Source organism: Ipomoea nil, unplaced genomic scaffold, assembly GCF_001879475.1.
Source record: "Ipomoea nil cultivar Tokyo-kokei standard unplaced genomic scaffold, Asagao_1.1 scaffold2280, whole genome shotgun sequence".
Taxonomy (NCBI): domain Eukaryota; kingdom Viridiplantae; phylum Streptophyta; class Magnoliopsida; order Solanales; family Convolvulaceae; genus Ipomoea; species Ipomoea nil.
Genome location: NW_017618708.1, coordinates 3,466,451 through 3,479,688, shown reverse-complemented (window position 1 = coordinate 3,479,688; position 13,238 = coordinate 3,466,451). Strand labels below are relative to the sequence as shown.

General features: G+C 46.3%; 1 protein-coding gene across 1 annotated transcript; it reads left to right on the top strand.

Moving 5' to 3' along the window:
* The first annotated feature begins 934 nt into the window (after positions 1–934).
* LOC109150802 lies at positions 935–2,011 on the top strand. The gene has a single exon (XM_019298779.1). It carries the CDS (start codon positions 935–937, stop codon positions 2,009–2,011), a length of 1,077 nt encoding a protein of 358 aa, XP_019154324.1.
* The last annotated feature ends 11,227 nt before the right edge of the window (positions 2,012–13,238 follow it).

Genomic DNA, 13,238 nt, shown 5'->3' with positions numbered 1-13,238 from the left:
CATTATTTCTAATATGGTAGAGTTAGGTCTTATTATGTAACTAAGATTCTCAATATGAGGCAGTCTAGAATTCTTATTTCTTGTAGGGCTCTAGGCCCAAAATATGTATAAATAGACCCCTCACATGGAGGAGAAGGGACAACTTTCTCTATTCACGAGCAATACTCTTCAATACAAAGTTCCTATATTTTCTCCATATATTTCTCCTATATTTTTCCGATATTCTCGTTATTCTAACGGTAGTGTTGGCCTGCCGTTGACTATCCAAAAGTCATAAAACCAACATTGGCGCCGTCCGTGGGGATCAATACGAAAAGTTATCGTTCGTCCCTCGAAACCCTGAAAGCATGATAACTACACAACGAAATACTCGAACTAACCAGGCAGTCACTAGACCAGTCAGAGATTTGAGAGAAACCCTCAGCCGCCCCCACTCACAGGTACCGAACGATCAGCATATTTCCCTAGAGAGGAAGAGGTCCGTTCGAACGCACGCCCACCGGCCGTTGGTGTCCCACGGACCCAGCCAGTGGAACTCACCCCCGAGATAGTAGAGGCCGCCGCATGCTACTTAGCGGCCCTACATCAGGGCCAGGCTGCAAGGGCAGGATCCCCAGAACCCTCCCGGATAAACAATACCACCCAGATCGCCGGCGACCGACGGCCCAACACGAACTTGCCCCCTGAAAGAACACAGAGATCGGCTCCACCCCAGGGACCCCGTCGTGCAATCTCCGTCCTTGACCGCTTAGGGCCCCTGAACCAACGGGAAACCGCTCCACAGCCTGAACTCGGAAACCCCCCGGTAGAAAGCCCGCAACAAAGAGTCAGGCTCAACCCCCAGCGACGGGTGGAGGTCACCCAGGCAACCGGTTCTCACACGGGAGGGGCAAGGGAAGGGGATCCCGATCGAAGAAGAATTCTGCAAGACATGATGGAGGGTAGCGGAGAGACTCCAGAACTTGGTCAGGGGAACCGAAATCGAGGGACGGCAGAACTCGCCAGGGAGGTGAGAGACCTCCAAAGGAAGGTCGAGGGTAGGGGAGATCGACCAACTGCTCGATCTTTATTGTCTGCCAGTCCATTCTCTATGAAAATCCAAGAATATCGCGCGCCAAGAGACTTCAAGTGTCTGACAATGCCTACTTACGATGGAACGGGGGACCCCAGCGATCACTTAGTCGGTTTCCAGGAAAAGATGATGGTAATAGGGGCGGAGGACCCCATGTACTGTCGCGCCTTTTTCTCAACCTTGGACGGGGCAGCGCAGCGCTGGTTCCTATCCCTAACACCAGGGTCCATCGATCGCTTCGAAACCTTACCCGAACAATTCCTAACCTACTTCGCAGGATGCATGAAAACAAAGAAGCACTTCATGACCCTGACTGCCATACAACAAGGAGAAACTGAGACACTAAAAGAGTTCCTAAAAAGATGGCAGAAGGAAGTACAGGTTGTAGAAGATCTGGACGACCGAACGGCCCTCACTTTATTCATGGAAGCCCTCCGGTCAGGGGATCTGTTCACTAGTCTACGAAGGGAGACCCCCGACACGTATGCACAGGCCGTCCAGAGGGCCAACAGATACGCGGAAACAGAAGAAGCTTTGCAACAAAAAATAAGGCGAGAAGCGAAACGACCCCGTGACAAAACGAGAACGCGTCCGTCGGACCGACCGACTAAACGGGAAGAAAGATCTAACGTCATTCGGGGGCCACCTCTCCCTCGACACAGAGCAGTCGCCACCCTCGGGGCAAGGCACGTGCACGAGGTCCAACCACCCCGACCTACAGAGAACCTACCACCACCACCCACAAAGGCGGAGGAACGGCCGGCCGCGGGAAGAGCCAGATACTGCCGATATCACAGGTCCACAGGACATTCTACCGAAGAATACTACCCTACAAAAAGAAATCGAGGAGCTTATCCAGAAAAGACAATCGACTACTCGCCCCAACCAATGGCGAAAACTTCCATGGGCACCAGCCCGGAACCCTCCCGGCGAACTTAGGGATAGGCCCCAACAGAAAACACCCAACTAACAAGAGGGGAATCCAGAAGAGCAAGACGATCGAAACTGGAAACACAAGCGTGTGATCCACATGATTTGTGGCGGGCCTGCGGTTGGAGACAGCTCTCGCGAGAGGAAACGTTGGGCTAGACAATTATATGTAGGCGCAGTGCAACATAGACCCCCCATCAAGAAAGGCCGGAGGGACATCATCACCTTCTCTGATGAAGACCTCCCGGACGGCCCAACACCACACCACGATGCCCTTGTCATCACCGTGGACATCAACGGGACCACCGTCCGGAGAGTATTTGTAGACACTGGCAGCAGCGTCAATGTCATGTACCTCGAGACATTTAACAAACTGGGACTGTCCCGAGAACAACTACACCTAGTGCGGACACCATTTGCTGGGTTCACCGGAGATAGCGTAGAGGCTGAGGGGTGCCTCACCTTGTCTGTGGAAATAGGAGAATACCCAAGGGTCCGTTCCCTAGACATGGAGTTCGTTGTTGTTAACATCAATTCCGCGCACAACGTAATTCTAGGGCGCCCGGGTTTAGAGGACCTGGGGGCTGTGGTGTCGCTCGAGCATCTGTGCTTAAAATTCCGAACACCCGAAGGAGTGGGGATCGCTAAATGCGATCGCCATGTGGCCCGATCATGCTACCTCCTTTGTTGTTGACAAATTGGGAAACGCGACCTGCAGGTCCAAACTATCACCGAGAAAACCAAAGGAGATGAGATTAAGGAAAGGCCGGAACCCGCAGCCGATTTAGAAGAAGTAGCTTTAGATGACTCCAGACCAGATAGAACGATCAAGATAGGCAAAGGACTAACAGAAGAGGTCCACCTGAGTATCTTACAGACACTGAAAGAGTACAAAATCCTATTCGCTTGGGGACCTGAAGACATGCCTGGAATTGACCGGTCGGTTATTACCCACCGCTTATCTGTCAATCCGGCCACTCGACCAGTCATGCAACGGAAGAGGCACCTAGCGGCAGACTGAAGAGAATTCGTAAAAAAAGAAGTTTCCACCCTACTAGAGATCGGACACCTCAGGGAAGTCACCTATCCCGCTTGGGTGGCTAACGTTGTGCTAGTACCCAAGCCCCCAGTATGGAGAATGTGTGTCGATTATACTGACCTCAACAAGGCGTGTCCTAAGGACCCCTTCCCCTTTCCACGAATAGACCAACTGGTAGACCAAACTACCGGCTGCGCACTACTTAGCTTCATGGACGCCTTTCGGGGCTACCACCAAATATTTATGGAAGAGCACGACGAAGAAAAAACGGCATTCCTGACACCTGATGGAGTCTATTGCTATAAGGTGATGCCGTTCGGCCTGAAAAATGCGGGAGCAACATTTACAAGGATGGTCTCCAAAATATTTCACAGCTTGCTTGGGAAAAGCATGGAGGCTTATGTCGACGACCAGTTGGTAAAAAGCAAAGAAGCCCCCGAGCACTCTCGAGACCTTAGAGCATGCTTCCAACTCATGGAAAGATATAAACTGAGATTGAATCCAAAGAAATGCGCATTCGCTGTCCGTGGGGGAAAATTCCTAGGATACATGGTCACACAGAGAGGGATAGAACCAAACCCCGAGAAAATAAAAGCCATACTGGATATGCAACCGCCGACCAACCTACTGGAAATCCAAAAACTGACGGGACGACTGGCAGCCCTTAGCCGTTTCCTCTCCAAATCGGCAGAGCGCTCTCTACCATTCTTCGAAGTGATCAAAAGAAGAGAGGGGTTCGAATGGACCCCTGAATATCAAGCATCGTTCGAAGAGTTAAAGAAATATCTGTTATCCCCACCCCTACTAGCCAAACCCAAAGAAGGTGAAACCTTATACCTTTACATGGCAGTATCGGAGCAGGCAGTGAGCTCCGTTTTGGTGCGGGAAGCAGAGAAGCTACAACATCCAATATATTATATCAGCAAATTACTAAGAGGGGCAGAAACACGATATACACCCCTGGAGAAGATGGTCTACTCCCTGATCACCACAGTACGGAAGTTAGTCCCATACTTCCAAGCCCACCCCGTAGAGGTGCTCACAGACCAACCACTCGCCGGCATCCTGAGGAGCCCCACCTCCTCCGGTCGAATGGTGAAATGGGCTATGGAGTTGACCCAATATGGGATTGAGTACAAACCCCGACCCTCCATCAAGGCACAGGCCCTGGCCGATTTCATCGTGGAATGTACATCAAGAGACCAAAGGGGGGGGACAAGTGATTTCAGCCAGAATACCTGGTGGGAAATGAGTGCAGACGGAGCAGCCAGCACCAAACACTGTGGAGGGGGAATCATGCTAACTTCACCAGAAGGGTTCAAAGTATACTATGCCCTAGAATACCAGTTCAAAGCATCGAACAACGAGGCAGAATATGAAGCAGTGATCAGAGGCATACGGCTTGCGACCGCCCTTGGAGCACCTAAACTTCGCATTCGAACAGACTCACGACTCGTTGTAGGACAAATCAAAGGCACCTTCGAGACTAGAGGGGAAAACTTGAGGATGTACAAGGATGTTACTGAAGGATTGCTGGGAAAATTGAACGCTTACGAAATACAACACGTGCCCCGAACGGAAAACATAGAAGCTGACCTACTCTTGAAGATCTCCCTGGGAGGTACCCCAGGACACTTAGCTCACATATGCAAGAGAGAGGTCATCCACGCGCCCAGTACAGAATCCCTCTTGATCGCAATGGTAGCCCCAGTAGGCATCCAATCTCCGGATAGCTGGATACGAGATCTAACCAGATACATCACGAATGCAGAACTTCCGTCTGATCCTGTACAGGCCGCAAAAATCAAGCGAAGGGCCCCAGCCTACCAATTGGTAGACAACCAGCTGACAAAAGATTCTTCCGAGGACCCCTACTAATATGCCTCCCACCAAGCGAAGCCAAGCAAGTAATTGAGGAAGCCCACAGCGGGATATGTGCAGCCCACCAGGGAGCGAACACCCTGGCCAGAAAATTACTGGTCCAAGGATATTACTGGCCCAGCATGACACAAGATTGCATCCAAAGGATTCAAAGTTGCCATACTTGTCAAAAGTTTGCAGAAAAGCAAAACTGACCGGCCACCTTCTACACACCGGTCACCACAGCCATACCCTTCGCTAAGTGGGGTGTAGACCTCCTAGAACCGCTACCCCAAGCGCCAGGGCGCCACAAGTTCTGCATAGTTGCTATTGACTACTTCACTAAGTGGATCGAAGTCGAACCATTGGTAACCATCACCGAATACCAGTGTCGCAAATTCCTGTGGAAGAAAGTGATCTGCCGTTTTGGCCTGCCTGAGCATCTCATCACTGATAATGGCCGACAGTTCGATTGCAAGGACTTCACAGAATTCTATGAAAATTATTCTATCAAGCACACCAAGGTATTGGTGGCTTACCCCCAGGCAAACGGGCAAGTAGAAAACGCGAACAGAACAATCATGGATGGACTAAAGAAACGAATAGAAGAAGAAGGTGGTGCATGGGTGGACTAACTCGACCACATCCTGTGGGCTCATCGAACCACACCGCGACGGGCAACCGGGGAAACCCCATTCAGCCTCACGTATGGGTTCGAGGCCAAGGTCCCCATCGAGGTCCTATGCCCCACGAGTAGGGTGCAACAATATGAGGATCAGGCTAATGAGCAGCTACTGCAACTAGAAAAGAATTTCCTCGAAGAGCGAAGAGACGCAGCTCAGCACCGAATGGCGGAATATCAACGAGCTGTGAAAAAGATACCATGATGCACGCGTAAAGCCTAGGTACTTTGACATAGGGGACCTAGTACTCAGAGATAGACAAGCCGCCCTACCAAATCAAGGCGGGAAAATAGCCAAGAACTGGGAGGGCCCCTACAGAGTCTCGGCAATCATCAGACCAGGCACCTGCAAGTTGGAAACTATGGAAGGCAAGCTGATTGAGCGTATTTGGAATTCAAATCGCCTCAAAAGGTTTTACCAGTAGCCCGCATGAGAATTTCATAACAAATATCCTCATGTACTATTTACCTTTATTAGTTTCGTAATAAAATATCTTTATTTCGGATTACACATCTCATGATTCGCAAAAACATAACACATTACAACATCTCAAAGAAGCTAGGTCGTAGTTAGCCCCTTGTAGGGGCTAACAAACTCACACCCTATCCAAACCAACCTGAACCTCCCCAGAATTCTTACGGATGATCACCCCGGCTAGTCATCCCAACGGGTCATTTCGACAAATCAATAGCCAATTCATCTTACCACAAATCGGCGGTTCACCAAACGCTCGATGGACAAGTATAAAACAAGGTCACGCATGAAGCAATAATCAGTTCACGATGAAACAAAATGAATGGGGCTACTAGGATAAAGAGCCCTACAATATCAGGTGGTGGAGAATCTAATAGTGGGGAGTTAAGGGTGAAGGGCTTAGTGTAGTATATAGAGGCTCTAGGAGAATAATCGGAGCGTCATAGGACATAAGGCTGAGTCTAGAAGTCATTAGAGTATTAAACAACGTCAGTAAAAGCAGTCAAATAGAGTACATACTGGCAGAGAACGGGAGACGTTCTCAAAAGCCATTGGTGGAATGGCATAATAATAGAGAACGGGAGACGTTCTCCAAAGCCATCAGTGGAATGGCATAACAACAGAGAGCGGGAGACGTTCTCAATAGCCATTGGTGGAATGGTATACTGGCAGAGAACGGGAGACGTTCTCCAAAGCCATCAGTGGAATGGCATAACAACAGAGAGCGGGAGACATTCTCAATAGCCATTGGTGGAATGGTATACTGGCAGAGAACGGGAGACGTTCTCAAAAGCCATTGGTGGAATGGCATAATAATAGAGAACGGGAGACGTTCTCCAAAGCCATCAGTGGAATGGCATAACAACAGAGAGGGGAGACGTTCTCAATAGCCATTGGTGGAATGGTATACTGGCAGAGAACGGGAGACATTCCCAAAAAACCATTGGTGGAATGGCATAATAATAGAGAACGGGAGACGTTCTCCAAAGCCATCAGTGGAATGGCATAACAACAGAGAACGGGAGACGTTCTCAATAGCCACTGGTAGATGGGCATACTACCAGAGAACGGGAGACGTTCTTAATAAACCTTTGGTGGAACGGTATACAAGCAGAGAACGGGAGACGTTCTCAAAAGCCATTGGTGGAATGGCATAATAATAGAGAACGGGAGGCGTCCTCCAAAGCCATCAGTGGAATGGCATAACAACAGAGAATGGGAGACGTTCTCAATAGCCATCAGTGGAATGGCATAACAGCAGAGAACGGGAGACGTTCTCAATAGCCACTGGTGGATGGGCATACTACCAGAGAACGGGAGACGTTCTTAATAAACCTTTGGTGAAACAACATACTGACAGAGAACGGAAGATGCTCTCGAAAGTTGAGCAGGGTAGCCAAAAAGTTGATGAGTTGAAACTAAAATCAGCATATACAAAACAGAGCGACCAAGGCACCAACTATCCAGTGTACATAAACAAAAAAAAAAAAAAAAAAAAGCGATCAAGGCACCAACTATCCGGTGTACATGCAAAATAAACAAAATAGAGCGACTAAGCCACCAACTATCCGGCGTACAGACAAAATAGAGCGACCAAATCATCAACTACCCGGCGTATGAGCAAAAGTAACAAGGCAAGCTAGAATGTCGAAGTCGCCACAACCACCAAAAGTAGGCCACATGTACCCTAAGGAGCGGAAGCATAACCTGGGGTTTCCCCCTGCCCAACCTCGCCTGGGTCCAACTCCCCAAAGGAAACACCAATGAATCCCTGAAGGTCGGCAGATGAAGTAAGGAAACCAAGATCCAAAGGGTTCTCTCCTCCTCCGCCCGCACTCAACAATGGCTCGAATCCAGGAGGAGGCACAACAGGGGCAACACCCATCGGCGCAGAAGGCTCCTCGTTCAAATGACGATCAACCCAGGGATGGTAAGGAGGTGGGAAACCCAAGTCTACCGGCTTAAAATGGGGATTAGCAGACTTCATAATACCATAGATATCCTCCTGCATATGTCGCATCCCCTCATAATAGTCCTCCGACATCATGACACTAGTATACTGAACACCTGCGGGAGTAGATAGCCACTCTTTGCTGATTACCGCCAAATCTTCAGGAGTCTAACGAATCGCCTCCAAAGCATCATGCCTAAAAAGCTCCGAACCACGATAATCCTCTACGGCGGAACGAAGCAACTCCTCCGCCCTTCGACGACCCTCCTCGGCAGCCCGCTGCGCCCCTAGAGCCGCAGCTTTGGCCGCCAAGCCAAGTTCCACCTCGCGCACCTGACCCTGGTAACGGGAAGAAAGATCAGTCAGCTGGGCAAACAACTCATCTACTCGGGCGCGGAGATCCCCTGCCTCCGAGGAACACGCTCGATAACGCTCGAAGGTCTCCATGCCAACCGAAGCAGCTTAGTCACAGGAAAAATACCCAGCGAGTTAGAGAGAAGAGCATAATAAAAGAAAAGCCTAACAACCAAAGGAAGGCTATGACAATTATGAACGCACCCGATAAAGCTGAGCAATCAACCGTTTGTGAAGATCATCAATCCCAAGATACTTCAGAGCCTGCCGATCGAGAGGGAAGATAACACCATTTCTCTACTCTACGGGATTAAAGTTAAGCCGTTTGCCACTCATGGTGGAATCCTCCCAACCATCCACAGTCAGGGTCAGAGGTCGCGACTCCGACTCCGGTGGCGCCTGCCCACCCTGGTCGGGCTCCTCCCGAGCCCTCTTCTGCAAAACCCGTCGACGAACCTGCCCCCCATCTGACAGGGCCATCGCGGCCTCGGAGGAACCTAAACCGAGCCCCACGCCAACATCATTAACTGGGGAAGAAGGGAATAAACCTGAAGATCCCCCCTTGGGTCTTTTACCCTTGTCCGGAGAATTTGCTGCCGAAGGGTACGGGGAAGCAGGAGGCTGAACGGTTTGTGACCGAGTCTGGCGATGAAACTACGCACGAAGAAGTTCCGCACGGGTGGCCATCACCGTATCCAGTCGGCGAGTCAATGGAATAGGAAGAGTGTCCGCCTCTGAATCCGACCCCCCGCCAGGGCTAGCTGGAAAATAGAGAAGTAGTCAGCAAGGCGGATGATATAAAAAAAAATAAAAAAAAATAAAATAAATAAAATAAACAGAGTTTGAACACAAACCAAAGTTGCGGAAAGCCCGAATGTGCCGGGCTAACACCCCAGTCGGCGTAGGCGGACGGTCTAACTTGAAATAAGAGGAAGGCCAAGAAGTGGAGAAGTCAAAGGTACCTTCAGCAAGGCGAACAAAAACAAAACTCTCCTTCCAGTGCTTGACGGACTGCGTAGTACCCTTGAAAAAACGCAGGCCGTCACGCTGGGAGAACTGGATAGAACCCAGCGATCGGGACCCCACTACAGCGACATGAAAGAGCTGCATGAAAAGAGCAAGAGTAGGAGGAACATCGAGATGACAACACCGCCTGAGAAAATCCACTAAGAATCTAAAAGACCTAGGAGTCAACTGACCGGGAACCAAACGGAAGTATCTACAGATCTCGTTAAACAGTGGGTGAGGGGGAATACGAAATCCATATACAACTGCCGTAAAAGATAGGCCCACATAACCACCCTCGGGAGGATCATGAATGAACCGCGACTTATCTAAAACTACATCAACTGAAGGACCTAGTAGCACACGGATATACTCGCAATGTGCAGAATCCAGTACAGACGTACGAGAGGTGAGATGACTGATATCCTCAAAGTCACCCGGCCCCCTCACTAAGGGAGAAAACGAGGGGGACTCAGGCAAACAAATGCCTGAAGACCGACCTATGTGCAAAGATGGAGGAACGAGAGCCCGATGGATAGAAGGAGAAGGGGAGCAGGAAGACAACAATATAGGACTAGACTCGAGCTGGCCAGGCAATGAACTAGACACCACAGAAGGCCCCGAGGGGCCGCCTGCGAAAGCAAGCGAACTAGCATCCGAGGAAGAAGAGTCCTCAGGAACAATAGAAGAAGGTCCAGATGCGGACTGCGACTCGGAAGAAGAATAAACTACCCTAGGCATAGGACCGCCCCAAAGAAAACAACAAAAGGACGAATGAGTGGGGAACTAACCGCAGAATGACAAATGCAGGAGCCGAGGAGCCACAAGCAACCCTAGAAGAAATAGCAAGACTACGTCAAATCGTACTGGTATTTTTTCTCAAAAAAAAAAAAAAAAAAAAAAAAGAAGAGATTTTTCTTAAATATATATATATATATATATATATATATATATATATATATATATATATATATATATATATATATATGTACAAAAAAAAGGAGAAGAAGAATCTATATATATTTTATTTTATATATATATATATATATATATATATATATATATATATATATATATATATATAATACAATACATATTATAGAACAAACAAAAAAAAATAACGTTATGGTCACAGCTGGCCAATTCGGCCAGCTGTGAACGAAGCCAGGTCGGTCGCAGCGACCGACTGGCATGGTTCCGATCCGCCGCAGCAATGTCCGGTCTTTTCAAAAAAAAAAAATGGAGAAGAATGGAAGTAGCTTGAGAAACACAGGAGGGGCTTATCTATGATTCCGGATGGAAGCACACCAACCAGCTTGGAGGAGATGAGTTGCACTGAAAATCTACGTTGCCACCGTCAGGGTCACACTTCACCGTCAAAAAAGGAGGATGGAGGATCGAAAGATACAGAGAAGGAGTGTAGAATCTGGAAATAGCTTTCTTTGCCTCAACAGTAAACTTGGAGTAGGAAGAAGGATAATCTGCTTTATTGCATAAGGTTTCACCTTCTACAACACCAAATAGTTAAAATTTAGAATCCTTGGATTAGCCATTTCATGGCTATATTAGAGGAACTTGCCGCTACATATGCAAGGAAGAGAAAAAGGGAACTGAGCAGATGTTATTTAATGGAGTAGGTAATGTCTATTAAAAAAATATATATATATAAATAAATAAATAAGGCAAAAGATACATATTTATATCCAATGGAAGGAAGAAGGAAATGGTTATAGGGTGGTGGTGACTCGTTTCGTCCTATGATAAGTCTCTAACAAGACCAACTTAAGCTTTTGCCTCTTCACATTTTGATTTGGTGGATTCCAATACCTGACAACGCAAGACACTACAAGGAAGATGGAGTGTATGAGGTTTGACTTTTGTTAACTCAGCTTTGAATTTTCCTTATTCACAGGAGACCCACAAGGTGACAACAGAAGGCACTAATATACATAGAGAACAAAAGAGAATATCCACTAAGCAGCTTCATTTTAGTTTCCGTCCCTACTATTATTATTTCTATTGATACTATCATTATTATGGACTATTGATTAACGGATCAAGGAATATTTCAAGATACTTTCATGAGACATCGATTTCACGAAATCTCAAGAAAATGAGGGACTAGATGATGGATGATACACTAGGCTTGGGCCACATGGATCGGCCCAAGAAAACAACTGGACCAAGGAAGCCCAAGAAAGACACGCAGTACAGAGCAACCCAAGAGTTTGTCAAGGATTGGACATGTTATTCCTAATATAATTAGAATCGGACTCATTATTTCTAATATGGTAGAGTTAGGTCTTATTATGTAACTAAGACTCTCAATATGAAGCAGTCTAGAATTCTTATTTCTTGTAGGGCTCTAGGCCCAAAATATGTATATTTTCTCCATATATATTCTAACGGTAGTGTTGGCCTGCCGTTGACTATCCAAAGTCATAAAACCAACAATAGATATGAATTCTACAATTATAAATAAATAAATCTTTATCTTTATCTTTATCTAATCTAATCTAATCTAACTCTATAATAAAGCAAAAACTTCTTGCCAAAAAAATTCTCCCGCCCATTTAAAATGATGTCGTTTTGCACATAAGTTACTGTCTATTTCATTTTACCGCCCACGTAATACGATGTCGTTTGCTGACAAATGTGTCCATAATTCGGCTAATTAATGCTGTCTTTTTAAAGTTACAGATTCCAATATTATTTTCCTTCACTGTTATTGTTTTGTACAAGGTGAATATACAACTGTTTACCTTACCAATGCATATAACTTCTGAGAAATTGAATGGTTTTTTACCTTTCAAAGTAGACCACTACATATATAGACATATAAAGTCTGAAAAATTGAATGGTTATCTAGAACTATATTAAAAACCTGATATAATACAAACAAGAGAAAGAATGCTGCTGATATTATAAAGAAAAAAAATATTTAAAGAATTTAAATTTAAATGAACACCAACCTTTAATAACATGTTGGTGTTCCAAGACTGCGTCATCATGAAAACTCTTTGATATAAGTATGATTGCTGTAATTTGGGGCAAACAAATAATACCCGGAGTATTCGGGTTGTCGAACCACAGAGAGGTGGTGTACTAATCACTAGCTACTAGGTTACTCATATGAAACTAGTCCGAACAAAACTTGAAGGTTGATTAATTGCATAAAATAACAAGCAGAATAAAATAAGTAGCAAGGTTTTGTAGACAATAGAGCAAAATAGGATTCTTGGGATCACAATGTTTAATCACCTAGTGCCAATTAACGTTTGTAATATTTGGTTTGGAATTAAGATTTGTGTGGGAATGCAAAGTGGAATCGAATTACTCCCGTAATCTCTATTCCTAGTGAATTTCCACTCCCATGGCTTAAACACCCAATAAGATCAAAGATCAACATTCAATTATTCCTAATTACTACCATCTCCCGATGAGCAATAATCTAGAATAAACTTCCCCTAATAAGTTCCCCTTTCCCAAGGACCAACCATTAGGTGCAATCGTGTGTGCCCTAATTTATGCCCCAACTCCCATTGGTGACACAAACATGACTGTGAAGCTAGTAATTTAGGCCTTTAACTACCAACAACAACAGATTAAAACAAGATTGCAACACAAATCATAAAACCAAACATAAATATATTAAGAAATTAACGAACTAGGCACATAGGTTCATAAACAAATTCACCCAAAAATCCCTAAGGAATTTAGCCGAGCATGGCTAAATTATACATAGCAAATGTGAATAAAGGATTACAAATCATCAGAAGAGTACAAGAATTAACCAAGCGATTCTCCCAAATCTCCCTGGCTTCCTCCTTGCTTCCAAAGACGACTTGAGCCTCTTGATTTCTCTCTTTC

Coding starts and splice junctions, on each gene's coding strand:
- LOC109150802 (XM_019298779.1), top strand. CDS start 935: ATGGAGGGTAGCGGAGAGACTCCAGAACTTGGTCAGGGGAACCGAAAT.